This window comes from Talpa occidentalis, unplaced genomic scaffold (assembly GCF_014898055.3).
Source record: "Talpa occidentalis isolate TD23 unplaced genomic scaffold, MPIMG_talOcc4v2.1 talOcc4.3, whole genome shotgun sequence".
NCBI classification, from domain to species: domain Eukaryota; kingdom Metazoa; phylum Chordata; class Mammalia; order Eulipotyphla; family Talpidae; genus Talpa; species Talpa occidentalis.
In genome coordinates, this window is record NW_023603184.1 from 29,672,602 (window position 1) to 29,686,548 (window position 13,947).

General features: G+C 41.9%; 1 protein-coding gene across 1 annotated transcript in view; it reads left to right on the forward strand.

Moving 5' to 3' along the window:
* The window catches only part of SPON1 (spondin 1), a 242,174-nt gene that overhangs the window by 18,709 nt on the left and 209,518 nt on the right, over nt 1–13,947 (forward strand). Inside the window, exon 2 of the mRNA XM_054699388.1 lies at nt 1,107–1,213. Within this exon, the coding sequence (XP_054555363.1) occupies nt 1,107–1,213 (107 nt within the window). The remainder of the gene's footprint in view (nt 1–1,106; nt 1,214–13,947) is intronic.

The window sequence follows — 13,947 nt, forward strand, 5'->3', positions numbered from 1 at the left end:
GATTCCCTCCACTCAGCAGGCAAAGGTAGAAGAAGATGGAATAATCATGAGGAAAGCTTCTATGTGCCAAGAGTAACAGGCTCCCAACACAAAAGAGTGTGTCCTCTAGGGAAAGAATTCACCAGAGAGAGCTAGGTGTAGTTGAACCAGATAAAGCTTTGTTAGAGGCTCATGCATGAGGAAACCAGTGCCAGAAAGGAGAATTTAGCCTGGCTCCATGAATGGAGTTAGGAGGAGACATTTACAAGTCCATGAGGCAGGGAAGAAGAGAACAACATCATAGATTGTTCTGGGTTAGGCTGTGTCTGGGCATGAGCAGGCAGGTTATATTCCAACTACCGTGTGGGCTCTTGGCCTTCTCCCCCCAGGAAATTGTGAGATAATCATTAGTCAAGATCTAATGCTTTTGTCTAGCATAGCACCTTATGGTCAGTGTGGTGGGCCAAATTGTTTGGACAGGATGTTGGGACAGAGCTCACCAGTCCATGATTTGGTCCACCTGTTCAAACAGTACATGGGGCAACTCTTACCATATTGGATCACAATTTCTTTTGCTTATACTGTATCAAAGGCTTAAAGTGTCATGCAAGATATCTGTCCTGCCTTTCTACTGGCAGAACTGGGGTGCAAGCAGACCTAACTGCAAGGAAGACTGGCAGTTAGTGTCCACAAGAAAAAGAAAATGTGTTTTGGAGAATACAACCTGTGCCACAAAGAGCATTCTATAGGAGTCTGTGCTGTGAACAGTTAGACTTCTCTTGGGACAATCTCATGGAAGTATAATATTAGATAACTGTTAAGATTGGAGGTTCTGATCATGGACTGTCTGTATCAAATTGTGGTTCCTGGGAGACAGTTCACCATACTTTTGGTTATTTCAAGAAATAATGAGATAAGAGTTCAAACATTTAGCAGGTTCTAAAATGAAGAGAGAGCCACACAGAGTGAGTGGAAATTTCACTACTCAACTGGACAAGCCTTTTCTACTGTCCACTTCCCCTTCTACCCATAGGTCTGGGATGTTGATAGAAAACTTATGTCCATCCATTTGGCAAATGGATGACATTTGATTCCTATGCATATAATTTATTTTCTTCTCTCCACAGTGACACTTTCAGCTGCTACTCCCTCCTACTTTAGAGGATTCACATTAATTGCCCTCAAGGAAAACAGAGAGGGTGATAAGGAAGAAGACCATGCTGGGACTTTCCAGGTAAGACCCCTTCTGGGCTTATCCAGTGGCCCTACCTTACCCTGATAAGCAGGAAGAAACCAAGTAAAAGGTGAATACAGAGGAAACTGAGTGAAGGGAGAAGCACAAGTGTTGAGGTGACTCTCGTGCCTTTCCCATGACCACCGACTGGGCTGGCCACGATACTGTGAAAGACCCACAATGGAGTAGGTCACAGACGCTTCAGTCTATCTTAAGGCCATCAGAACTGACCCGCCCCCCGGCAGGCCCACATTGCACAGCCATCTTGGTGCTCTCCTCTGTGCTCCTCTGGGCTCCTGGTGCTGTGCCTTGGGGCAGCAGACTGCATCCTGGTGAGAGTGCTGGGGGCTGCCTGTTTTCCCTGCATAGCTATTTTGTGATTGGCAATTCTCAAGTGTACATGGAACAAGAGCTTAGGATGGCCAGATTGGAGGGAGTTCAAAGTACAGAAGAAGGACTATTAAGGGAATGAAGAGATTGATTTATGAGGGAAGATTAAAAGAATTAAACATGCTTTGCTTGGCTAAATGAACAGGGCCAGGTTTAAGAGGTGGTAATGGTCTTTAAATGTCAGTCCTCGTAGAGCAACCTCCTCCAGGGGAAGCTTCGTTTGACTTTACAAAAGGGCACAGCAAGACAAAAGTAGGTCAAGAGAAGAAAGGGAATCTCAAAGTCAAGGGCCCTGACAGTGAATCATGTTTCACTGTGGAATATTTTTCCAAGGGACGTGGCGGGAACATCATCCCCTTGCAGAGGTTTAGAAAGAGGCTGGCATGTTGTCAGAATATGTCTCAGAGGGATTGGGGAGATCCTGACCAAATTTGCTGTGACCACTTCTCATTTCAACTTTCCATTGTTCTGGAATCCTTTTTATTTTTTTTTTTCTGGCATTTGCAAACTCAGAAGAAAAAACCTCTAGAAGAGAAATACTTAAATTCATAGCTGGCTACAGAAGACTCTTGTTCAATTTATGGGTTCCACAGAAGATCCCGCCCCCAAATAGCTTCCCCATCCAAGGTATCTTTAAATTCCTTGAGGCCAGGTTGTAATTTTGAATCTTGTGATTTTTAAAAAAATGTCCATTGTTTAAAATTTTATGCTTCTGTTTAGTGGGTCAGTTCCTTCCATGCTCATGTACCTAGAAAGCAAGAACTCTTGGCGTGAATCTCAGGAAGTCACTCAATAATAATAATAATAATAGCCAATATGTACTGGGTCCTTACCATCTTCCAGACAGGAGACTAAGTGCTTTACTTTACCTTAACTTATCTCATCTTAATTTAATTCTTATATACTTCCTTAATTTAATTCTCAAAACAATTCTCTAAGTAGATAGAACCTATTATCCCTATTTTATAAATAGAAAATTATTAAAATGGGAAATTGAAACTAGAGAGATTAAATAACTTTTCCAAATGGCTGGTAAATAGTAAGGTCAGTCTTCTCTATCAGGTATCTGGTTGCAGAAACTAAATTGCTTTGTTGTAGTACGAAACAAGCTCCTACCCAGTTATGTTTGCACAGTATATTGGTTGTCATTATAGGGAAGGGAAGATTCATGCAGGCGTTCAGCTCATAAAGAACTCAGACACAGCCCCTCGTTGTACTAATTTACCTGGAGGTCTAGATGATTTATCAGATTTAGGCAGCTGAGAGATCTGGATTCCTGAGCAGTAGGAGAAGTAAAGATCCTGAAAAGATGGAAAGATTGTAATCTTAATCATCACCCCAACAAGATTTACTGCTTAAAATGATGCTTAGAGGTGGGGCCTCCAAGGTGGTGCAAGGGGTTAAGCACTGTACTATGAAGCAATCTGCAGCATGAGTGCGATGAGTGCGATTCCCAGCCGGCCAGGGAGTTACCCCCATGGTGAGGCAGACCTCTCCTGTCTCCCCCGCTGCTCCCCTCAGCAGTGTACTTCAGTCAATCTGCCTGTTCCGTTCCCCACTCTGTCTCTGGTGAATCCTCTCACCCCCTGCATCTCTGGCCTGTACCCCAGGGGTTGTATGCATAAATAAATAAATCTTTAAAAAAATAATGCTTAGAGGTATATAACTGAAAGAATTGGAAGCAGGAACTTGAACTGAAATTTGTACACCCATGTTGAGCAGCACTATTCATAATAGCCAAAAGGTGGAAGCAACCCCTAAGTCTATTGATGGACACAGGGATAAACAAAATGTGGTCCACGCAGACAATGGGATATTATTCCTCCTTCAAAAGGGGGGAAATTTGGATTCATGGTATAACACAGATGAAATGTGAAATATCATGCTAAGTGAAATAATTCAGTCACAGACAAGTACCCACTTATAGAAGGTACCTAGAGCAGTCAAAGCCATGGTTGCCAGGGAGTGTGGGGGAGCAGGAAATAGAAAATTATTCTTGGGGAACAATTCATTGTAAACAATACATAGTTTGGGATGATGAGCAGTCCTGGAGATAGTAATAATGACTGCACACAACGAATGCAGTTAGTGTCACTGAACTCCACACTTAAAACAGTTAAACAAGTAGATTTTAGAGTATGTATATTCTGCCACAATGAAAGAAAATGATGCCTGCATTCAGCCTGATAGGGATCCAAGGGTGGGGGCGGGTGTCTGGGCATGCTAACACCTCTGCTACCAGCAGTGGGTCCAGTGTGGCAGATTTTGGAGAGACTGGAGTATCTGACTCTGGCTGCCAGAAGGGAGAGACACAAGATTCTCTCTTTGATGAGCTAACTGCATGTTCTCATGGTAATTGAAAGTGACAAGGAATGTAGGGTTGGAACACTGTACAAAAGCGATGCCGCAAACCTTTACAGTTGCATTGCTGAAAATGAATGACTCCCTGGAATGCTCATGGCCCAGCCAACAGCCCACTCATTCATTTACCTCCTTCAGGCCTCTGCTCAGATGTCCCTTTCCTGGGTGACCACCCCGATCTTCACCCCATCCCTACCCAGCAGTTCCACTCTCTTTCCTGTTGCTTTTATTGGCACTTGATGTGCTATTCTTTTACTGGTTGATTTGAGTATTATCCTCCTCTTCCACTAAATTATAAGCCTCACGAGGAGGGGTTTTTAATCTGCCTTATTTGGTGTTATATCCCCAGCACCTTGAACTCTGTTCCATAGACAGGCACTCAGATATTTATCTACAGAATTTTGAGTTGCTAATTTATAGTGTCATGCTTTATTTGATTTCTAATTTAAGGCCTATAGGTATCAAGTACTTTAGTTAACAGTCTGCTGGCCAAAGGCAGAAAGCTTCATTATAAAGTGATGTTTGCCTGAGAAAACCCTCTATTAATACTATACAAGCAGGTATCTCTTAATAACTAAGTATCCTGTATCCTTAATCACCTGCTTCTAAACTATTTTCATTATCTCATGAACAATAAATATTTACTAGTATCGAATGGGTCTGAGTCATGAGAGAAGCTGAAAGTTTTGACACACTTTTCCAGAAATAAAATGCTACTGCAAGCGTGTTCTTAGCAACTCTCTTAGCTCAAAGGAAACCTTTTTCTTGTTATACTCATCTAACTTAACCATACCCTTTATAAGATATTAGAGTTTTTCAGTCTGCTGTTCAGCATGATAAATAATGGAGTAAAAACTGTGTCTTGCACAAAATTCTTCTTATTTAGTATTATTTTGCTAAAATAGATTCCCAAAAATGTAATTACAAATGCAAGAGATAGGAACATTTAAAAATTTTTGATATAGGTTGCAAAGGTTACCCCAGTCCCGACCCACCCCATCCTGAAAAAAACTGCACTCAGCACTCCTTTCAACAACCTGAATAAGTCAGCAATGGTAGCCACGCCCACTGATATTTCCATATCAGAACTGGACATCACAGAATTTAGGCAGGCCAAATCGATAGTCCAAGGCTACAAGATGAAAGCTAGTGGAGGATCACAGAAAGTCACGTACTTAGATCCAAATAACCAGGTGCTCAGTAGCAATAAGAGCGATTTGGAATTGTGATAGCATATTAAACTAACAACAGCAAAATACCTTATGTTTTTTTACTTGCGTGTACATAAGTTCAGAATGAGCCATCCATGAGATAGGACCACAGAAATGAGGTCTTAGGATGCGTCATAAAAGCATGAACAAAGAAGCTAGACTGTTTTATGGAATTCTTAATCCATCTAAAACACTGCAATGAGCACCTAGCACATAAATCTTTGTCAGCATCTATGAGTATGTCTTTATTATTAATTTCAAGAATCAAGTAATTGAAGGCTCTGCGTACACACACACACACACACACACACACACACACATTTATGTTATCTATTGGCCCCGCTATTTCTGAGCTGGTCATTTAGAATTTGACTGAGTCAGTAGTGTGCACACAGATTTTAAAGACAACAGAAAATATATCTACTTTTTAGAATGACCTTCCTATTTAAAAAAACCCACATATCTCATTATTCTTCCAATTCTAGCTTAGTTGTCTATTCAGAATATACCGTGGCTGTGTAGAAAGAATGTGAGTTTTGGAGTCAGCAGACCAGGGCTCAGATTTTGTCTCTACCAGCTAAATGAAGAAATCACTTAATTTCTCTCAAACTTCATTCCTTCATCTTTAAAATAGAGATGATAAAGGATGTTTTGGATATCAGATGAGATAAATGCCCAGCACGCTGCCCATTGTCGCCTCTTCCATCTGAACTGCAAACTAGGGTTCCCTTGTGCCTGTGTCACATCACTCACAAACCCCACTCCTCTGCAGACCGGAGCAGATGTGTCATCTTAGGTATAATGACCAGCTGTTTGAATACCAAGGGAGGGAAGAAACAGGCTTCCCTAATTCTCCCTTCATTGTAGTGTGATTGGCAAGGCTATAAAGTAAGTAAAAAACGAAAGCATTGCTGGATACACGATACCCAGTAAATAAAAACAAAACTCTGTTCCATATGGGTGCTGGGTGGTTGGCTGGACTCAATTACTGGCTTTTGACCTACTCCCACACAGCAGCGCCCCTGAAAATGGAGTTTAAATTAAACCTTGGCAAAGACTCCACATCTGGAGAATGGCAGACAGAGGAGATCATGGTTATCTCCTCCAGGTACTAACTAATTTGGTTGCTTTGTTTACTTTACTTCCCTCTCTCTCCCATGAGATCAGGGACATCTGTTTCTTTGACAACAGCACACCTAGTCCTGGGTGCAGTGCCTGCCATTCAATAGGTGCTCAGTGAATATTTGTCATATGGAGAAATACATGTATTAATCTCCTGTCAGTTTCAGACCCATCCCATGATGTAAGCACTGTTATTATCGCCCTCTTACAGGTCAAATAATACGGAGTGAATTAGAAATGTGACAAAGGGCACAGTACACAGCCCGTACAGCCGTGAGCAAGGATTAAAAAATCTGAATTCTGTGCTGTTTTCTCTATTCAGTATCTCTAGAAGCTCCAGGGACAGATGTGTGGGAAAGATGACTGGAATAGATTCCTTGGTTCCCTGAAATGCTTTCTGGGTCACTGCAGGGATCATAGCCAGTTTGTCATCACACAGAGGCTTCATCCAGCAGGTCTCAGCCGTACCTATGTCATTTTCTTTGGGCCCCTGACACCCACATCTTATTTTATATCATCCCTCTTAGAATCTGTGCCTGCAACCTGATCTCTGACCTCTCCAACACTTGGCACATCCCTCTTAGTCTAACGCTACACATACTGGGTGGCCCTGATGTGTTCTACCCTACTCCCCTACAAGATTCAGCAAAGAGGCAGAAATCTGGGCTGCAGCCATCCCTGTATTCCCACGGCCTCGCTGAGGCTTGGCACACTGGCCAGTTGATAAATGTTGTCCAAGTTGATGGATGACTGCTGCTGTGATTTCTGGCCTGCCCACTCATTTGCTGGCATTGGTTGGCCTCATGCTCTCTTGCATGGGAACTAGTATTGTTTCCACATCTAATTTTCTAAATGCCTGGAAATCATTTTCAAATACATGATGGAATTGTTTAGCAGACAATGTATAACTTTTACTGCCCCAAAGAACTTTTATCATGTATATATGAAGTAGCTTAAACATACCAATAAGTCACAGTAGGAGCTTGTAATTCCTTCATCTTTAATGACCAGAGAAAAGATCCCTGAATATATAGTCTTTCCCGCATCTTTAAAATAAGAATAACGAGGGCTTCCCCTGTGGCGCAGCAGTTGAGCGCTGGGTTGAGAAACTGCCCGCAGCTTCTACAGTGCCGGTTCGATCCCCAGCCACCGGGTGAGGGTCCTGTATGGTGCGCAGACCTCTCCTGCCGCCCGCTGCTCCCCTCAGCAGTGTACTTCGGTCCTTCTGCCTGCTCTGCTCCCCGCTCTGGCTCTGGTGAATTCTCTCACCCTCCGGCGCTTCTGACTGTACCCAGTGCTTGTATAAATAAATAAATCTTTAAAAAAAAAAAAAAAAAGAATAATGAGCCTCCGCCACAGACCTAACTACTTTATGTGATAGATCTTAACTCGGGTTTTACAAACACTTTAGTCATCTGTTTGCTTTTTTAAAATAGAGTTAAATCCAAAGAGCAAATAGATCATAGTTTATTTAAACAGTAGCTTATGGTATACTTACGTAAATTTTTAAAATATTATGAATAATTTAGCGACATATATTTTTATAAAGAAAACTTTTTTCATTCAACAAATATTCATTAAACCATCTATGTGCAAGTCATGTTAGAGGATGTGAGAATGTAGTTATGACAATGTCTGTAAGAACAGAGATATTTTTATCCTTTGTCACAGCTATATTATCACACTGTATTTCCTCTTCCCTCTGCTCATGATGCTCTTCTCCCAGATACTTATGAGGCTGCACCCTCATTTCTTCTAGGCTTTTGCTCAAACATTGTTTTTGTCAAAGAGTCCATTTCTAATCATAATTTACAAGACAACACCCCTATTACTCTTTTCTTTTTTTAATAGAGGCATGTTTTATTTATTTGTTTGTTTGTTTTGTTTATACAAGCACTGGGTACAGTCAGAAGCGCGGGAGGGTGAGAGAATTCACCAGAGCCAGAGCGGGGAGCAGAGCAGGCAGAAGGACTAAAGTACACTGCTGAGGGGAGCAGCGGGCGGCAGGAGAGGTCTGCGCGCCAAGTGGGACCCTCCTCCGGTGGCCGGGGAGCAGCCGGGGATCCAACCGGCGCCACAGAGGCTGCGGGCAGCTTCACAACCCAGCGCTCAACCGCTGCGCCACCGGGGAGGCCCAACACCCCTATTACTCTTTTTTTTTTTTTTTTTTTTTCTCAATGCCCTCTTTTTTTTTTTTTTTAATAAGGTCTTTTTTTTTTTGGTGGGACCCTCGCCGGCAGCCGGGGAACAAACCGGCGCTGCAGAGACTGCGGGCAGCCTCGCAGCCCAGCGCTCAACCTCTGAGCCACCAGGGGAGGCCCACCCCTATTACTCTTAATCCCATTTACCCTGCTTTGGTTTTCTTCATTTGACTTACCACCTGACCTATTTGTTTGCTGGCTTATTAGCTCTTTCCCCCACTATGATGTCAATTCCATGAGCGCAGAGACATTACTTTGTTCAACACTGTGTCTCTTCAGCACGGTCACAGTGCCTGGCACATAGTAGTCTTTTAATAAAGAGCCGCCAATTTCTTAGGTGTGCATTTTGAAATTCAACATAAAACAAGTTGTTCTTTTTGACAATGAAATAACACTGACTCTGGTAAAGATAAGGGTCTGGTCCTACTCTCAAATCCTTTCCCTCCCAGAGTCAGCCAATATCCCAGGCCTTCTTCATGTGTACCCATGTTGAGGACACACACAAACTTCCTGGCCTCTCTCCAGAGCAACTATACTTGAGCTACTGTCTTTCTAGATCCTAATATATAGGACTTCGCCTGCATCCCAGTTTAGTTTTATCAATTTAGTAATGGACTCTTCATCTTTCACTGCTGGCAAAACCTTGGGGCCACTTAATTTAACCTTTGAGAGCTTCGGTTTCTTTGCTGTCAATTTGGAATAATACTAACGTGAGGAATTGTAAAGATCTTGTAAAGATTAGATAAAGATTTCCAATCTCCACTAAGATATGTAGAGCTTCGAAGTCATCACTCATGATCTCACAAGAAAAAAAAATGAAAAATTGAAAACCAACAACGCTAATTAAATGACCAGGAAATTGAAGTTAAAAGGCAACTACCCTTCCTCACCCTCAGACTGGAGACACAGGCCCTGCTGGGAATCATCAGGAGCAGAAGCTACCAGAGACAGCACTTGATAGGAACACAGAAATGGTAACTGATGAGGAGCTGGTGATAGAGTGTGGACTAGGAACCCACCATTAGGGGAATCTCACCCTTTCACGAATTTCTTCTCTAAGAGCCCCGACAGGTTCTCAAAGTGAAGAACAGAGAAAAATCCCCTCCTACTTCAGGCAAACAGAGGGGAGAAGTAACTACTTTGAAATATATCCAGAACATTCTTCATATAGATCTGCCATTGGAGCATATCTCCAATAAAGACCAGACCTCCAGGAAAACTACTTTACCAGAGCTTTATCTGACCTGAGGAGGGGAAATTAGCCTAACCCAGCATTCTTTAGCCTTCCCTTCACACAGGAGGGGAGTAAAAAAAAAGACTAAGAAACTCTTCTAAAGGTCACATCCCAGAGACTCTGGCTTTGTTTAAGAAAAAACAAAAATCGAGATTTAATCATAAGATTGTAGAATGCTCTGCCTTCCCGATACCAGCACCACATCAACAGAGCTCCAGCATAATAACAGTGAATTAGAACTGAGAGAGTTTTCAAGGCACAACTCTATTTAAAAAGGAGTTTTTAGAGAAAACCAAAGATAATAGATGAGACAAAAATAAAGATGCTGGAGGAAATTGAAGTCTGACACCTAAGGCTACAGTAAACATTAAAAACAGCCTAACTCCTACCCAGACAAACTTCACACTAAAGGCCTCTTATTTCAGTTTCTGTTATCCCATAGATAAGTCTACTTGTTCACAACAAGTAACAAGTCATGCTAAAAGTCCAGAAAAGACACAGTCTAAAGAAACAATTAGAACCAGGTTCAGATATGGCAGAGACTTTGGAATTACTAGGTTGATAATTTAAAATAACTGTGATTAATATGGTAAGAACTCTAATGAAAAACTGGACAACATGCAAGAACAGATGGTAATATAAGTTTGAAATTCTAGCAAAGAATGAAAAGGAAATGCTAGCAATAAAAACACTGTAACAGACATGAAAATAACTTTGAAGAGCTCATCAATAGATTGGACAATGCCAAAGAAAGAACCAGCAAGCTTGGAAATATGTCAATTGAGACTTTCCAAAATGAAAAGCAGAGTAAAAAAGAAAAAGAATGAAAAAGAATGGAAAAAACCCCCAAAGAAACCAGAATAGAATTGTTAAGAACTGTGGTACAATAATAAAACTGTAGCATTTGTATAATGGGAATTCCAGAGAAAGAGAAAAGGTAAAAGAAATATTCGAAGCTTAGATGAAACAATAAAAAAGACTTATCAAAGTAAGTAGTTGATTCCTACTAATTGATCAGTAAATGATAGCCATTATAACTACCACTATCATCATCATCATTATTAATTGATAGATCAGAGTGTGAGAGGAAAACCGAAGGGTCTAAATCAAAGGCACTTTTAATTTTTTTATGATCTTTACTTTCTTTTTTTGCATAGAAGAACTGGGATATAGGCCAGAGGTGTAGGGAGTGAGAGGATTCACCAGAGACAGAGTGGGGAGCAGAACAGGCAGATCTATTGAAATACACTGCTAAGGGAAACAGCGAGCAAGACAAGATAGGTCAGCTGCACCATGTGGGTCAACTCCCTGGCCGGGGATCAAACTCAGGCTCTAGAGATGATAGCACTGAGATTTAATTAACCCCTAGGCCACCAGGGATCCCCCAGAGGCACTTTTCAAAGGGGACTTAGTGTTAATCAAGGACAGGAAGAAGATTTCTAAGATATGAAAAAAGCAAAGGAACTGGTAAAAATAGTATGAACAAGAAATGAAGGTGAGAGACAGTTCACATAGACTGCTCTACATATAATTCTCATTTTAATAGCAATATCTCCCTCACAGGAGATGCAGTGAACATCAGAATCTCCTTGCCCTTGATTTTGAGTCTATGTGTCAAAGAGGGTTAGGAGTTGAGGTGGAGGACCCTGTATTTTCAGCAAGCACCGAGGTAGATTTAATACAGGTGCTCTGCAGACCACACTTTAAGAAATAAATACTAGATTACAGCCTGGCCTGAAACATACCAGAAAATACAGAGGAGCAAGAACAAGACTGATAACTGAGGATATGGAAGAGGCTGGAGACAAGTGCAGGGGGAGTGTAGTGGGGAACACATGTGGGTGGATGAAAAGATTGCCCAGCAACATAAAGGTCCAGCTTAGAAAACACACATTTCTTCGCAGATTTGTAACCTTCTCCATCAACCCTCAAGAGTTGAGTTGTAGGAGCCAAATGAACAAGTGATGTGCATTTCTCAGGGCAGGCAAACCCAGGAGTACAGTGGAAGATGGGAAAGCGCAGACATCCAACCAAGAGGATGGGGAACAGGGGCACCGTTGAGGAGGCTGTCAGGGGTCCAGGATGGGGAGAAGGCTGTGCCTTCTGTATTTTCTATCATAAAAATACCCCAGAAGTCCTAGGATCCCATGTCTTCTCCAACTACTATTTCATTTCTCTGCCTCCTTTCATAGCCAGGCATCTCAAAGAGTTTTATGTTTTTTCATGTCTTTGTTGTTCACACTTTCCTAAGTCTTTATCGCCTTTTCACTTCTCAGCCCAACAAAACTCCTGATTTTTCCTTACTACTTTACCAAAATGCTCTTCCCAATTTCTTTCATGGTTTCCATATTGTCATCATCTCTTTACACATCTCTCAACATCAGAGAGGAAACTAACCACTCCTTGTGTCTTAAAACACTCTTCTCTCATGTCTTCCTGGTTTTATTTATTGTTCTTTCTGGCCATGGCTGAATGTGAGGCGCATGTGCTGCCTCAGAGCACCTCTCAGCTCTCACCACTCCTCTGTGTGGGTTTGCGACTACTCAAGAAGCTCAGAAGAAGGCGCATTTCACTCTACAGAGGGTATAAGGTGCGAGGCGGCAATATAATTGTATGGAAAGTATTTAGCAGATGTTGACCAGTGAAGAGCAGATGAAGAGTGAAGGAATGTTTGACAGTGGGTACCAACTGCTCACACAGCTGAGGGTCAGGTCATGAAAGCCTTAGAGGCCACAGGATGGAAGTTGCTTACCAATCAGGGCTTGCTGGTCGGCTTTGCGGAGTCCCAGCCCTCTGTGTTCCCAGCCTCAGCACCTGGCCATTGTTGTTGCAAAGCCCCCAGTGCCAATGGTGGTTACAGTCCCTGTTAACAGGTGCCTTCATTCCCAACGCCCACCCTGGCATTTCACTCAAAGCCACAGGACCTTGTTGGGTATTGACAGGGAGTGGTCACAGTAGAGTTTCCTCTGACCCCACATGGGGTGAGCTTTTGACCCTGATGGGCTATTTCTGGGAACCACACATCCGCTCTCTTGTAGACCATCTTGATTATGCCAAGTGTTTCTCACTGTGGACATATACAGACCACATGTGTTCTGAGGAAAGAGACTTTTCTCTTTAAGTGCAGTCTCTACACACTTCAGACTTCTAAGAAGGAACAAGGATTAACCAGCTTGTCAGGTGGCCTAATAAATACTTACTCTTCTTTTGAGACTTGGCTCCAAGTCAATTTCTCTGTGAAGCTGATCCTGTTCCTCCTTCCCCACCCCAGTCCCAGTAGAAGCCACACTCTCCTGGGGTTTCCACTGCCCTTGGTTTGGGTGAATTTCCTTTTATGTGCATCTCTTTGCTTTAGTCTTCAAGAATGCAAGCCTCTTAAGGGCAAAGCATGCTTTAATCATCTTGGAATTCCTAAGGCACAGCTCAAAAATTAGTTCTTGGTAGTTAATTAATAGGTGTTTGTTGAACGAAAGTGTGGCTACATTTTATGTCCTCTTCTTTAGTTATTAAATATTAAATATGTCTATTTATGCATCTTGCCTTCGTGGAGAGATATTGCCTGCACAAAATCATCCCAGATGACTGGACCCTGTTATTTCTTACATCATTTCCCTTCAGGTCTGTTTCTAACAGCAACCCTGTCCTCCAAATGTAATTTCACACATCTTACTCAATCAGTTTGCTCCAGTCTGAACCTAGGTTCTTGCTTTTCCTTCAGAATAAGTTGCAAAGGTATTTACCCAAAGGACACAGAAACATTAATTCAAAAGGGCACCTGCACACCTATGTTTATAGCAACACTGTTTGCAATAGCTAAGCTTTGGAAACAACCCAAATGCCCAAAAATAGATGACTGGATCAAGAAGATGTGGTACATATACACCATGGAATATTACTCAGCAATCAAAAAAGATAAACACATACAGTTTGCAGCAACATGGATGGAGCTGGAAGGGATCATGCTCAGCGAAATAAGCCAGAAAGAAAAAGAAAAATACCGGATGGTCTCACTCATAGCAGGAATTTAGAAAACCTAAATAAGGGACCAGGAAAAGACTAATTATAATAAAGAAAAAAATCAAAATTAACAAGCAACTATAAACCAGAGACACACTACGGAGTGGGAGAGAAGGAGAGAAAGGATTAGGGTCAAAATAGGGGGGGTGCAATTGTATGGGGAATATAACCAAAATGAAAATGCATACATTGTGCAAA